Genomic DNA, 12,802 nt, shown 5'->3' with positions numbered 1-12,802 from the left:
GGAGGTAGAAGGGCTTCCAGGAACCCCAGTACAAAAAAAAAAAGCCATTCTAAGAGGTCAAAGATAATAAAGATAATGTGATTTTTCTAACCAACAGAAGTCAGTTTTTAAAATACAGTACTTTAATTCTATTATCTTATATTTGACACTGTGTTTTTATGTGTCATTAAAAAAAAAAAAAGCCAGGTGTGGTGGTACATGCTTGTAATCCCAGTCCTTGGGAAGCTGGAACAGGAGGATTACAGGTTTGAAGCCAGCCTCAGTAACTTAGTGAGACTCTCAACAATGTCATGAGACCCTGTTTCAAAATAAAGAATAAAAAGTAGGGCAGGGGGTATAGCTTGGAGGTCGAATGCCCTTGGGTTCCATCCCTGGACCTGCAAAAAAAAAAAAAAAAAAGGGGAAAAAGAAAAGACTGGAGTGTGTAGCTCAGAGGTAGAATACCCTTGAGTTCAATCCCCAATACCACCACCACAACAGAAAAGCAAATGGCGCATTAAAGTATTTTTTTAAGTATAGACAAATCTATTATGCTCATAAAGATGTAAATCGAAGGGCCACTTTTAAATGAATAGTAACAACCGGACTTGGTGGTGCACGCTTGTAATCCTAGCATTCGGGTGGTGGAGACCGGAGGATTGTGGTTCGTGGAAAGCCTCAGCTGCTTAATAAGCCTCACCTCCACAACTCAGTAAGACCCTGTTTCAAAAATAAAAAGACTAAGCCGGGCGTGGTGGCGCACACTTGTCATCCCCGCGCTTGGGAGGCAGAGACAGGAGGATCGCGCAGGTTCGAAGCCAGCCGCGTGCGCTGGCTTAGGAGACCCTGTTTCCAAATAAAAATGTAAAAATAGGTCTGGGAGTGTAGCCCGGAGGTAGAAGGGCTTCTAGGAACCCCAGTACCACCAAAAAATAAAAAATAAAAAAATAATAAAAAGACTAAAAAATAGGGTTGGGGGTGTAAGCTCGGAGGTACAATGCCCCTGGGTTCCATTCTTATAGAAGGACTCCTTATGTGTACACATGTGTATATTTTGAGACACAGAAGGAGTCCTTAGAGAAGAACATAAATCCTCTCACTTTTGTAAAATATACACATGTGTACACATATGCATTCTGTTTTACATGTGTACTTTAGGTAAAATTCTCTGTGTGGGAAAATTCCGGAAGTATCTGTTCACAGTTGGGTTTAAGTAAGGAATATATTTCCGAACCACATTCTGTATTTCTCTGGGTTTTGGATTTAGGGTACTTACCATAGATATTGTCATTAGAAAAAGAAAACGAGGAAATATCATTGCCCTAAACACATGAAAGATAAGAAAATGGCGTGCGTGTCAGCCTCCTTAAGAAGCTACCTGGGGAGGAGTCTGGGCAAAGACTTCGATCTTTTTCAACCCAGGAGAGGGACAAGCATGTTTCTTTCTTCATTTTGATGGCAAAGTCTCTAAGTCTCATGGTCATATCTTCTGGATTGAAGAGGATGCTGACCGGGAACAGACAGCAACATCTTTAGGGGCCAGCCTCCCCCTAACCATTTCACGTTCCCACCTTTTCTAAAATCTCCCGGTTCAGTCTGACTGGATGTGGGGAAGAGGGATCATCCTTGCCCTGAGCCAAAGAAGGAGAGCCATGAACATCATCTCAAAAAAATCCCCACTGTTTGTTCCTACCACTTACTAGTAGTGAGCTCTTGAAAACCCGAGTTGGCCTCTTGACACCTCCATTATTCCGTGTCTGCAAATGGAAGAGATGATTTCCGGAATCTCTCCTACCTCGTCGGACCGCCGTGAGGATTAGAGAGAGAGAGAGAGAAAATGGACACCATTTGGGGAACAATAATGAACTCTCACGGCTGTTACGGGACGAGTCTCCATCATCGTCACTGTCTGCAGTCATCACAGAAGACCTTCTGAATTGTTAAGGAAGAGCTGAATGACATCTCCGAGCTCAGCTTTTGCAATAAAATAAAATAAAATAAAATCGCCTTCAAAATAACGGCCATTAGTCAGGAAGGATTGTGCCGAGGAAAGCAAAGTGTCAGAGAGACGTTCGTGACGCAACGTACTGTACGAGACTCCGGTTCTTGGAAGAGAGGTGCGGATAATTTTATTCAAGACTGAACCGGGAGGTTTTAGAAAAGGTGGGAACGTGAAATGGTTAGGGGGAGGCTGGCCCCTAAAGATGTTGCTGTCTGTTCCCGGTCAGCATCCTCTTCAATCCAGAAGATATGACCATGAGACTTAGAGGAAGGAAATTTTATTAGCTCACCGTTTTCCTTGGAGATGTTGGGATTCAGTCCACGGGAACCTGGTATTTCAGGGAAGGGCTGCGAGAGGCAGAGAGAGGAAGAAAGCCCACGGGCTGCGCGCCCCACATCAGGGAGGCTTGAAACAAGAACGCACAGGGAGGAAGGGGAACCGTATATAATCCCCAGCCACAGCTCCAAGGACCACCTCGAGACACACCTTGCTGGCCTACGCCACCACCCAGTAAGTCTACTACAGAGGATCTATCCACTGCTGGGATTACAGCCCTCAGGACTCAGTGACATCGGCTCTGATCACGAACAGATAGCTCTTCCCCGGCCGTTCTCTGTCTAATGCTAACCCTGGCTTACCGGATTTGCTTCTCTTTCAGAACTGAATTTCGTGTTCAGCTGATGTGAATCCGGTATCTTGCTCACCTCAGGGTTATAAAAACTCGACAGCAATGTGGTTTATGACAAGTCCAGGGATCGGTCTGCAGCTATCAAATTTCGTGAACGTTAGGCAATTAGATTTACACCATTTAGGGCTGGGGGTATAAAGTAAATGATAGCGTGCTCACCTAGTACCCACAAGGACCTAGTTATGATTCCTAGCAACCCACACACATGCACACACACAGAGGCAACATTTCTAGTTTGGCCCAAATTATGTATCCTGGTAACTGGGTTAAGTGTCTTTCATTCTGAGAAACAACTTCAAGTATCTTACATTGCAGGGCAAGTTAAATTAGAATTAGATTTACGAGAGAGAGAGAGAGAGAGAGAGAGAGAGAGAGAGAGAGAGAGAAAGAGGGAAGAGAAAGTTTTACAGTTTGGAAGAAATCGAAAACATTGGAACACAGAAAGAACATTAAACTATCAAGCATAGAGACAGAGCCAGGTGAGATTGCACACACCTAAGACACACATCCCAAGTAGTCCTGGGAGGCTGAGACAAGAGACTTGCAGGTTCTCGGCCAACCTCAGCAATTTAGTGAGGCTCTCAGCAACTTAATGAGACCCTGTTAACAAATTTTTAAAAAATAGGGCTGAGCGTATAGTTCAGAGGTAGAAGGCCCCCAGGTTAAATCCCCAGTAACAGACACACACACAAATCAAGCATAGATTTAGCAACCTTGGATACTGTATGAAAAACAAACGTGAGCCAGAATGGTGGACCGCGCCTGTAAGCCAGGTACTTGGGAAGCTGAGACGGGAAGATGGGAGGTTTGAGGCCAGCCTCCTCAGCAACTTAGCAAGATTCTGCTTCAAACATTAAAAAGGGCTGAGGGTGTAGCCTGGAGGTAGAATGCCCTAATACCAAAAGGGAAGGGAGGAAGGGAAGGAGGAAAAGAAAGAAAGAAAGAAGGAAAGAAAGAAAGAAAGAAAGAAAGAAAGAAAGAAAGAAAGAAAGAAAGAAAGAAAGAACAATAAGAAATCACAAGAGGACTTGGAAAGAAAATCAAATAAAGCCAGCTGCTTGGGCAACGAGGGGAGAGGGCCTGGGGCCAACAATCCTGTTTTCTCTGGACTTCATTTCTCACTGACTTGGAGCCCAAGAAGCCAGTAACCCCGAAATTGCAATGGACTAAGAAAAAGTGTCCTGATAAAAAGCCTGCTTTCTCTAGCCGAAGGACCAGAAAGAGGGGCCGTCCTATGGCATAGAAGGCTTTTATTGAGCAACTGTTATGCGCCAGCCAGCAACACAGAAGAACCTGTGGTCCTATCGGACTCCGCCAGCCCAGCTAGCTGAGGTCAAGCGAGGGACTGAGTCCTCTCATCTTGATATCTGGGATCTGGAGCCCGCAGGGCGGGTCACCCTGGGCACAGTAAGGCAGACGCCATTACCACCGCCGCACACCAGCATTTTTTGTGTAGCGCAGGGGAAGCCTGGGCTTCCCCTCCATCTACGGGAACTGGCCTGCAGTTCCCACTGGGGTGTTATATCCCACTCAGGTGTCAACCAAGGAGGCCTAGAGGCGAGACGGGATTGTCGGTGCCATCTAGTGGTGAAGAGCCCACGCTCCGTGTGTGTGGTCCCTGAGCAGGGCGTCCCTCAGCCATGCAGGGATCAGTCACGGGTATCAACTCCCTTCCCCACGCAGGACTGCCAGGGGGCCCCTTCTTCTCTGGGGTGACTGAAAGCCCAGGGACAGCTGCCTCCAGGTCCAAGGTAGCACCACTTTTGTTGGGGGCCAGCTAGAAGATTTAGGTAAGACCCAGCATCCTGTATCATGGTACTGAAAAAATTCAGATTACTCAAAAAGTCAATGCTTGTACCAAGAACCCGGAAGATCTCAAAGCCGGGTGGGGGGCAGTCGGGAGATGCCAGTCTTGAGAGGACAGAGGGGTTAGAATTAACACAATTTTAATAAGGCGCCATGATCAAATATTTCAGTGAGCCATTATGTACATACTTGAAAGAAATGGAAAAAAATAGGACATTTGGGCAAAAGAGGGAAAAAAAAGTCCGAGCAAAGCATTGGAAGATAGACAAAGTGGAAGTTTTTGAACTCAGGCGTGCGGCATTCAGGATGGAAAGCTCGGTAGAGAAGTTCGCAGTCTCCAGCTGCTCCGCGGAATCAAAAGGGACGGAGGAGAGAGCCCAGGAACAGAAGGCGGAAAATAGAGATTGCCTGATGTGAAGAATTTTTTTAAAAAATAGGAAAGAAAAAGAACAGAGCTTCAAGGGTTTTTGGAACCATAAGAAAAGAATTAATGTTCTCATGGGCGGCGGCGGGGGGTGGTTGAAAGGGGAAAAAGTGCTTGGAAACTGGGCAGGGTGGTGCATGCCTGTAATCCCAGTATTTGGCAGGCTGAGGCAAAGAGGATCATGGGTACAAGACTAGCCACTGCAATTTAGTGAGACCCTGCTAATAATAATAATAATAATAATAATAATAATAATAATAATAACTCTTGAGGGTATAGCTCAGTGGTAGAGTGTCCCTGGGCTTAATAGCTAGTGGTACATCCTTACCCCCTCCAAAAACATGTGGTCACACCTATAATCCCAGTTCTTGGGAACCTGAGACAGAAGAATCGATCGCAGGTCTGATGCCAACCTCAGCAATTTAGTGAGACCATTAGCAACTTACTAAGACTTTGTTTCAAAGTAAAAAAAAATCAAAAGGTCTAGGGGTATATCTCAGGTAATATACCTCTGGGTTCAATCCCCAGTACCTGCCTCCCCCCCAAAAAAAAATAATAAACTCATGTCTCTCACTACAGTTACTCAACATTGTGCTGAAAATCTATCCAGTTTCATATGGCAAGAAATGGAAATAAAAGCCAAAATTGTAAAGGAAGAAATAAAGTATCCCTCTTTGCAGATTACATGATTATGTAAAAAACTACAGTTAATCTACCCAGAAAAAAATTGGTTGAGGTTAGCAAGGTTGCAAGATAAAAGATAAACATACAGGTGTTCGACATGTATGTATATACTATCAGTGCACCAAAACTTTAAATGTCATTTGCAGTTGCTAAAACAATAGTATTCAGGTATTAATCTAAGAAAATATAGAGGACTTTGTGTGCTGCGATCTCCAAAGTAATGATGAAAGAAATCAAAATCTGAATAAATAAAAAGATAATGTATTAGTGGGTGAGAAGATTCAAAATTGGTAAAGATATTAGTGTTCCCCCAATGAACATCTAAGTTGAATGCAATTTTTGCCAAAGTCTCAGTGAGGCTCACTGAAATATATACGTTGAAGCCGGGCGTGGTGGCACACACTTCGAATCCCAGCATTCGGGGGGCAGAGACCTGGAGGATCGCGGTTCACGGACAGCCTCAGCTACTTAGTGAGGCCCTCTGCAACTCAGTGAGACCCTGTTTCAAAATAATGAATGAAAAATAGGGCTGGTAGAATGCCCCTGGGTTTTATCCCTGGTACTGCAAACAAACAAACAAACAAACAAACAAACAAAAAATGTGAGGCTGGCATTCCACAGTGAGCTTTCAGCGATTGAGCAGGCCTGTCTTGGGCAGGAAGATGCCTCTCTGCGACACTCCCCAAGCCATTTTATTTATTTTTTTTATTATTTTATTTATTTATTTATTTATTTATTTATTTATTTATTTATTTATTTAATTTTTGGTGGTACTGGGGTTTCTGGAAGCCCTTCTACCTCCGGGCTACACTCCCAGACCTATTTTTTATATTTTTTAAATTTGGAAGCAGGGTCTCTTAAGCCAGCGAGGTTGGCTTGGAACCTACGTGATCCTCCTGTCTCCGCCTCCCAAGCACGGGGATTACAAGCGTGCGCCACCAACGCCCCGGCCCAAGCCATTTTATTATTCAGACTCAGGCTCCCTTCCGGCTAGTGTTTGCTGTTGGAGAGTATCTTGGCTTCATTTGAAGAGCAGATGTTCAAGTGTGTTGTAGACACATTCAGGCACATAGCTTCTACCATTGGACAAGTTTACCCCCCTTTTTTTATTTTTTATTTTTTTATTTTATTTTATTTATTTATTTATTTTTTTGGTGGTACTGGGGTTCCTGGAAGCCCTTCTACCTCCGGGCTATACTCCCAGACCTATTTTTGCATTTTTATTTGGAAACAGGGTCTCCTAAGCCAGCGCGCGGGGCTGGCTTCGAACCTGCGCGATCCTCCTGTCTCTGCCTCCCAAGCGCGGGGATTACAAGCGTGCGCCACCACGCCCCGGCCTACCCCCCTTTTTTTTTAAACAAATCTCTTTTCTTTCTTTCTGGATTTGCAGTCACAACACAAAAACAACATCTTGGTTAGACCCTCGGTGCCTGAACAACCAGCAGAAACCTCTAGAAGAGTGTGAAGACGATGGTAAGGACCTGGGAGGGGTGTGTGTGTGTGAGGGGGTCTGTGCACACGTGGGAATTGGAAACAGTGGCTGCGGGGCCACACGTTTTTTTTTGTTTTGTTTTGTTTTTTGATGGGGTACCAGGGATGGAACCCAGGGAGCATTCTACCTCCGAGCAACATTCCCAGCCCTATTTTTTATTCTTTATTTTGAAACAGGGTCTCTCTGAGTTGCAGAGGGCCTCACCATGTAGCTGAGGCTGTCCGCGAACCGCGATCCTCCAGTCTCAGCCTCCCCAATGATGGGATGACAAGCGTGGGCTACCACGCCCGGCTCCGATCTGTTTTTCTGACATTGACTTTTTTGCAGGCGATCTATCTTCTCAGCCCGGCACGGTGCTGCATGCCTGTGACCTCAGCAACTCGGGGGGCTCAGCCAGGAGGATCCCAAGTTCAAAGCCAGACTGGGCGATGTAGCGAGACCCTGTCTCAAAAGAAAAGACAAAAAGGGCTGAGGAGGTAGCTCAGTGGTAGAGCGCTTGCTTAGCATGCATGAGGCCCTGGGCTCGTGCACCAGCACAACAGTTGCACACACACGCGCGCACACACACACACACACACACACACACACACACACACACACACACATCCAGTGCACCGTGGTCTATATACAATAAAGAAGCAGGAACAATCCCAGTGTGATTGATTCAGAAGACTAATTCCTTACGTGCACACTGGATCTCCTTTCAAAAATGTAAGAACAATCTGAGCTCAAATGTAGACACTGCCTCTACTTCCAGAAACTTGGAGAAGCATCTAGAACTTCTCTAGTCTTATAGGAACCTGCAGTGATCTGTTCAGTCAGACCGACTGCACCCTATAGACCTACGCCATGAAAGTCTTAGGGGGGAACGTCAGACCCTTTACTTGTTTTCTTCATGCTTTCTGACTCTGTGAGTTTCACTTTGGGGTTCAGGGGAGCAGACCTTAACTGGGAGTCTCTAAGTTAGGAAACTCCCGTCGTTTCTGGAAAGCGCATTCGCTGTTACCCAGGCCTCTGCTGCCACTGTTCATCCTGGGGAAAACGGAGTGGCTCTAAGAGTTTTTGCTGGCCTGCTGTGGTGCTGCACACTTACGACCCCGGTATTTGAGAAGCTGAGACGGGAGGATCACAGGTTCGCGGCCAGCCTCAGCAACTTAGTGAGACCTACTTTCAAAATAAAAAAAAATAAAAGGGCTGGGGGTGTGGCTCAGAGATGGACTGCCCCTGGGTTCCATCTCATTGATTTCACATCTTTGAGGTTTATAATTCCTTGTCCAAAAGGAAAAAGAAAAAAATTAAAACAGAGCAAAGTGTCCCTCTTAATAGTACACCGAAGTTCATCCCAAGTTCTACCCAGATCACTTTTTCTTGTGGACTCAGTGAAAGGGAAATGCTTTGCTTTGGTCCTGGTCTTTCATCGCTGGCGTCTGAATTAGTAGTGTAATTAGTCAGTGCGCATTTTTCTATAAGATAATGAAAGATTATTACATCATTCTATAGCCCAGACTTGTTATATATAGAAGTTTGAGGTTTGTTTGAAAATGCAAGCCTGTGTGTGTGTGTGTGTGTGTGTGTGTGTGTGTGTGTGTGTGTGATATCTTGGGGATTGAACTCAGGCATCTTATCTCAGAGCTACACCCCCAGCTCCATTGTATTATATTATATATTTTTTATTTTGAAACAGTGTCTTTCTAGGTTGCGGGGAGTCTGGCTAAGTTGTTTCTGAGGCTGGCTGGCCTCCAAGCTCTGCAAGCCTCCCGTCTCAGCCTCCCAAGTACTGGGACCATAGGTGTGTGTCACCATGCCAGGCCTCAAGGCAACATTTTAAAGTCCAGATACAGTTGCAGGTTACACTCCAAGACCCACCCACTTACCTGGTTTGCAGATTGCATGAAAAGAACATGGATTCCACGGTCACATGTGTGAGCATGGTCTCAATGGAAGTACTTGACTTGGGCAGGCTGCCGTCTGGTTTTGTCTTGGTAGCTTTGTTCCATTCCAAGAAAGGGCCAGGCAAGGTACGGCTGGCTCTTCATTTCGCATGCTCGGCGGGTTACGCACTGTCGTGATTAGTCAAAGATTTCTGGTTTTTTTTTTTGGTGGTACTGGGGTTCCTGGAAGCCCTTCTACCTCCGGGCTACACTCCCAGACCTATTTTTACATTTTCATTTGGAAACAGGGTCTCCTAAGCCAGCTGGCTTCGAACCTGCGCGATCCTCCTGTCTCTGCCTCCCAAGCGCGGGGATAACAAGCGTGCGCCACCACGCCCGACTATTATTATTATTATTATTATTATTATTATTATTAATGTTGGTGGAACTGGGGTTCCTGGAAGCCCTTCTACCTCCGGGCTACACTCCCAGACCTATTTTTACATTTTCATTTGGAAACAGGGTCTCCTAAGCCAGCGCGCACGGCTGGCTTCGAACCCGCGCCATCCTCCTGTCTCCGCCTCCCGAGCGCGGGGATGACAAGCGTGCCCACCTCGCCCGGCTTAGATTTCTGTTTAACACGTAACGCGCAGGTGACTAATGTTCAGAGATCAGAACACGAGACGGATCCAACCATGTAGTTTCAGGGAACTAAATGTAATCAGTCTTTGATGATTTCAAAGGTGGATTAGAACTTGGACTGTCAATTATCATAGGATCTTTTCTTTATTATTACTGGTACTGGGGATTAAAGCCAGAGTTGTTCTACCTTTGAGCGCTACCATACCTCTAGGCCTATTTTTACTTCTTATTTTGAAACAGAGTCTCACTAAGTTGTTGAGGCCGGCCTTGAGCCCATGATCCTCCTGTCTCGGCCTCCTGAGTACTGGGATTACAGGTGTGCGCCACCATACCCGGCTTACCGTAGGATCTAGAATATCAGTATGCATTTGGTCTCTGGTGGGGAAGGCACAGAAGTGCCTCTTAATATAGTTTTATAGAAGGCAAAAGACCAAAAGAGCTTTACCAAGAAAAACTGATACTCAAATAAAAGTACTGAGAAGGGTCAGTGAGCCTTTTTTGTTTGATTTTTCAGTACTGGGGATGGAACCCAGGGGCATTCTACCTCTGAGCTACACCCCCCAGCTTTATTATTATTATTATTATTATTATTATTATTATTTTTGAAGCAGGGTCTCACTAAGTTGCAGAGAGTCTCACTAAGTAGCTGAGGCTGTCCGTGAACCACGATCCTCCTGTCTCAGCCTCCAGAATGCAGGGATTACAAGCATGCGTCACCACGCCTGGCTTTCATTGAGCCTTTTCTGCTGCCAAACCTGATTATTTTTAGTTCTTAGGACTCCCCGCATTTGCGAGTGGTACTGCTTTTACTGCCAGTATGCGTCCAGCCCAGGTGTAGTCGGCTAATGATTATCTGCTCAGCATTAGAATTCATGTTGTACTTTTGGCAGAAATGATATGTGTGTCTGTGTGCTTGGATACACACACCTTATAAACGTATAATTAGGTCAGAACGCGTATCAGTTCACACACTCTGTAGCTGGTTAGTGTTTCTATTATGGTAAATCGGGAAAACGGTTTTTGGTCACAGACATTGCTCCTGTATTTCTTCTTATTCTCTGAAGTTCATAGCACATGAGATGTGATAGTCCAGGCACATCGGAGGTAACTATCGTAAAGATTTTATATTTTTTCGTTTCCCACTCAAAACCGTGAGGATGCGTGTGTGATTTTGATCTCCCGTGTCCTAATTACTCCTTTGGTGGCTGGTTTGTGTCCGGTTCTGTCAGATGCCGCCAGCCTCTTCTTTGAACTTCTAGCCAGCATTCTTATTCTCCCTCATTGATAATGCCAACCGGTTGTCTCAAAGAGACTTCAAACCCAGCCTGATGATTAAAACCAAAGGAATGATCTTTCGCCCCTACATCTGTCATTAAGAGTTTTCTATCTCGGCCGGGCGTGATGGCGCGTGTCTGTAATCCCAGTACTCGGGAGGCTGAAACTGGAGGATCACAGATTCGACCACAGCCTCGGCAATTTAGTGAGACCCTCGGCAAATTAGCGAGACCCTGCTTCAAAGTAAAAAAAAAATAAAATAGGGTGCACTTGGGGTGCAGTTCAGAGGTAGGACTCCTGTGGGTTCCATCCTCAGTTACACACACACACACACACACACACACACACACACACACACACACTTACTTTCTCTCTCTCTCTCTCTCTTCCTCTGAACCAGGTGTGGTGTGCATGCCTGTAATCCCAGCAACTCAGAAATTTGAGGGCGCAGGGATGACGAGTTTGGGGCCAGCCTGGACAACTTCATGATACCCTGTTTGCAGATTAAAAAGTAGAAAGGGGCTGGGTTGGAGCTCAGGGCTGAGCACTTGCCGGGGACATGTGAGATCCTAGATCAAACCTTCAGCACTGCCAAAATAAATAAATAAATAAATAAATAAATAAATAAATAAATAAATAGTCCCACCAACGTATTCCTCTCCTTTGTACCCATTTCTAACCACCATAGCTATCTGAATTCGCTTGGCATTCTAGATACTTCTGGGCTCCACACTTTAGTTTCTTCCCCTCCTCTGCCATTCCTAATGTGGTGCCCTCATCTCCCACCTGGATGCCGCCCCTCTCCTTCCTTGGCTCTGCAGTCCGCTGGGCAGACGCCTGGTCCGCCTGCTTCCCAGTCCCCGAGGGGCTCCGCCCAGCTCTTCTGTGCCCTTGTTCTGGGCTCTTCATGCCCACTGGTCCTTTCCACCCTGCCCCTGGCAGTTAGAGGTGCGGGCCCCTCTTCTTAGAACTCTTCCGCCTAGCACAGAGTACTGATTGCCATCTCCATGGCAAAGAGTTGCAGGCCCGTTGATTCTCCCTGAAAGCCATAGACAGAAGCCCTGCTCGCACAGAGCCTCGGTTACAATCATTTTTTTCTCCCACCCAAAACTATTTGCTCAATTTCGCATATCCCTCAGATTATAGACCTTTTCTGTGACCTCGTCTCCAGAAAAGGGCAGGTCGGTATTGTGTTTCTTACTTCAGAGAATTTACGCAGTTTTAATTTTTTCTGTTAATCTTAGTCTTCGATTTATTTCCTGTTTAATTGTGGACATGTGGCTCCCCTCGCTGTTGTACCCCTCTGTCACCTGGTACAGTGTCTGGCACATCGTAGGTCTCTGTAAATAATCGCTAAAAATCCAGGCACAGTGGCCTACGCCTGTAATCCTAGTACTTGGGAGGTCGAGACAGGAGGATGGCAGGTTGGAGGCCAGCCTCAGCAACTTATTGAGGCTTTCAGCGATTTAGCGAGATCTTGTTTCAAAATAAAACATAAAATAAGGCTGGGTGTATAGATAGCTCAGAGGTAGAAGGCCCTGGGTTCAATCCCCAGTCCAAACAACAACAACAATAATAATAGTGATAATAAAAGCCGGTTGTGGTGGCACATGCTTGTAATCTCAGTACTTGGGAGGCTGAGATAGGAAGATCACAGGTTCGAGGACAGCCTCAGCTACTTAGTGAGGCCCTCTGCAACTTAGTGAGACCCTGTTTCAAGATAATAGGTCTGGGGAAGGTGCTCCTGGGTTCCATTCCTGTAACACACACACATATACATACCTAATAATAATAATAATAATAATAATAATAATAATAATTTTAACAGCAATTAAAAATGAATGGAAGACTCCCAAATATATTCGATAATGTTTAAATGGACATTTGTATAGATGACTTTGATTACATCAAGTAACCCTCTTTGAGAAGCAAAGCTAGT

General features: G+C 45.5%; 1 protein-coding gene across 1 annotated transcript in view; it reads left to right on the top strand.

Moving 5' to 3' along the window:
• The window catches only part of MAGI1 (membrane associated guanylate kinase, WW and PDZ domain containing 1), a gene marked incomplete at both ends in the record, with an annotated part of 524,358 nt that overhangs the window by 403,457 nt on the left and 108,099 nt on the right, over positions 1-12,802 (top strand). Inside the window, one exon of the mRNA XM_080715588.1 lies at positions 6,974-7,056. Coding sequence (XP_080571714.1) covers positions 6,974-7,056 — 83 coding nt within the window. The remainder of the gene's footprint in view (positions 1-6,973; positions 7,057-12,802) is intronic.

Source organism: Muscardinus avellanarius (assembly GCF_963383645.1).
Source record: "Muscardinus avellanarius genome assembly, chromosome: 18".
Classification (NCBI taxonomy): Eukaryota; Metazoa; Chordata; class Mammalia; order Rodentia; family Gliridae; genus Muscardinus; species Muscardinus avellanarius.
This window is presented reverse-complemented; position numbering and strand designations above follow the sequence as displayed.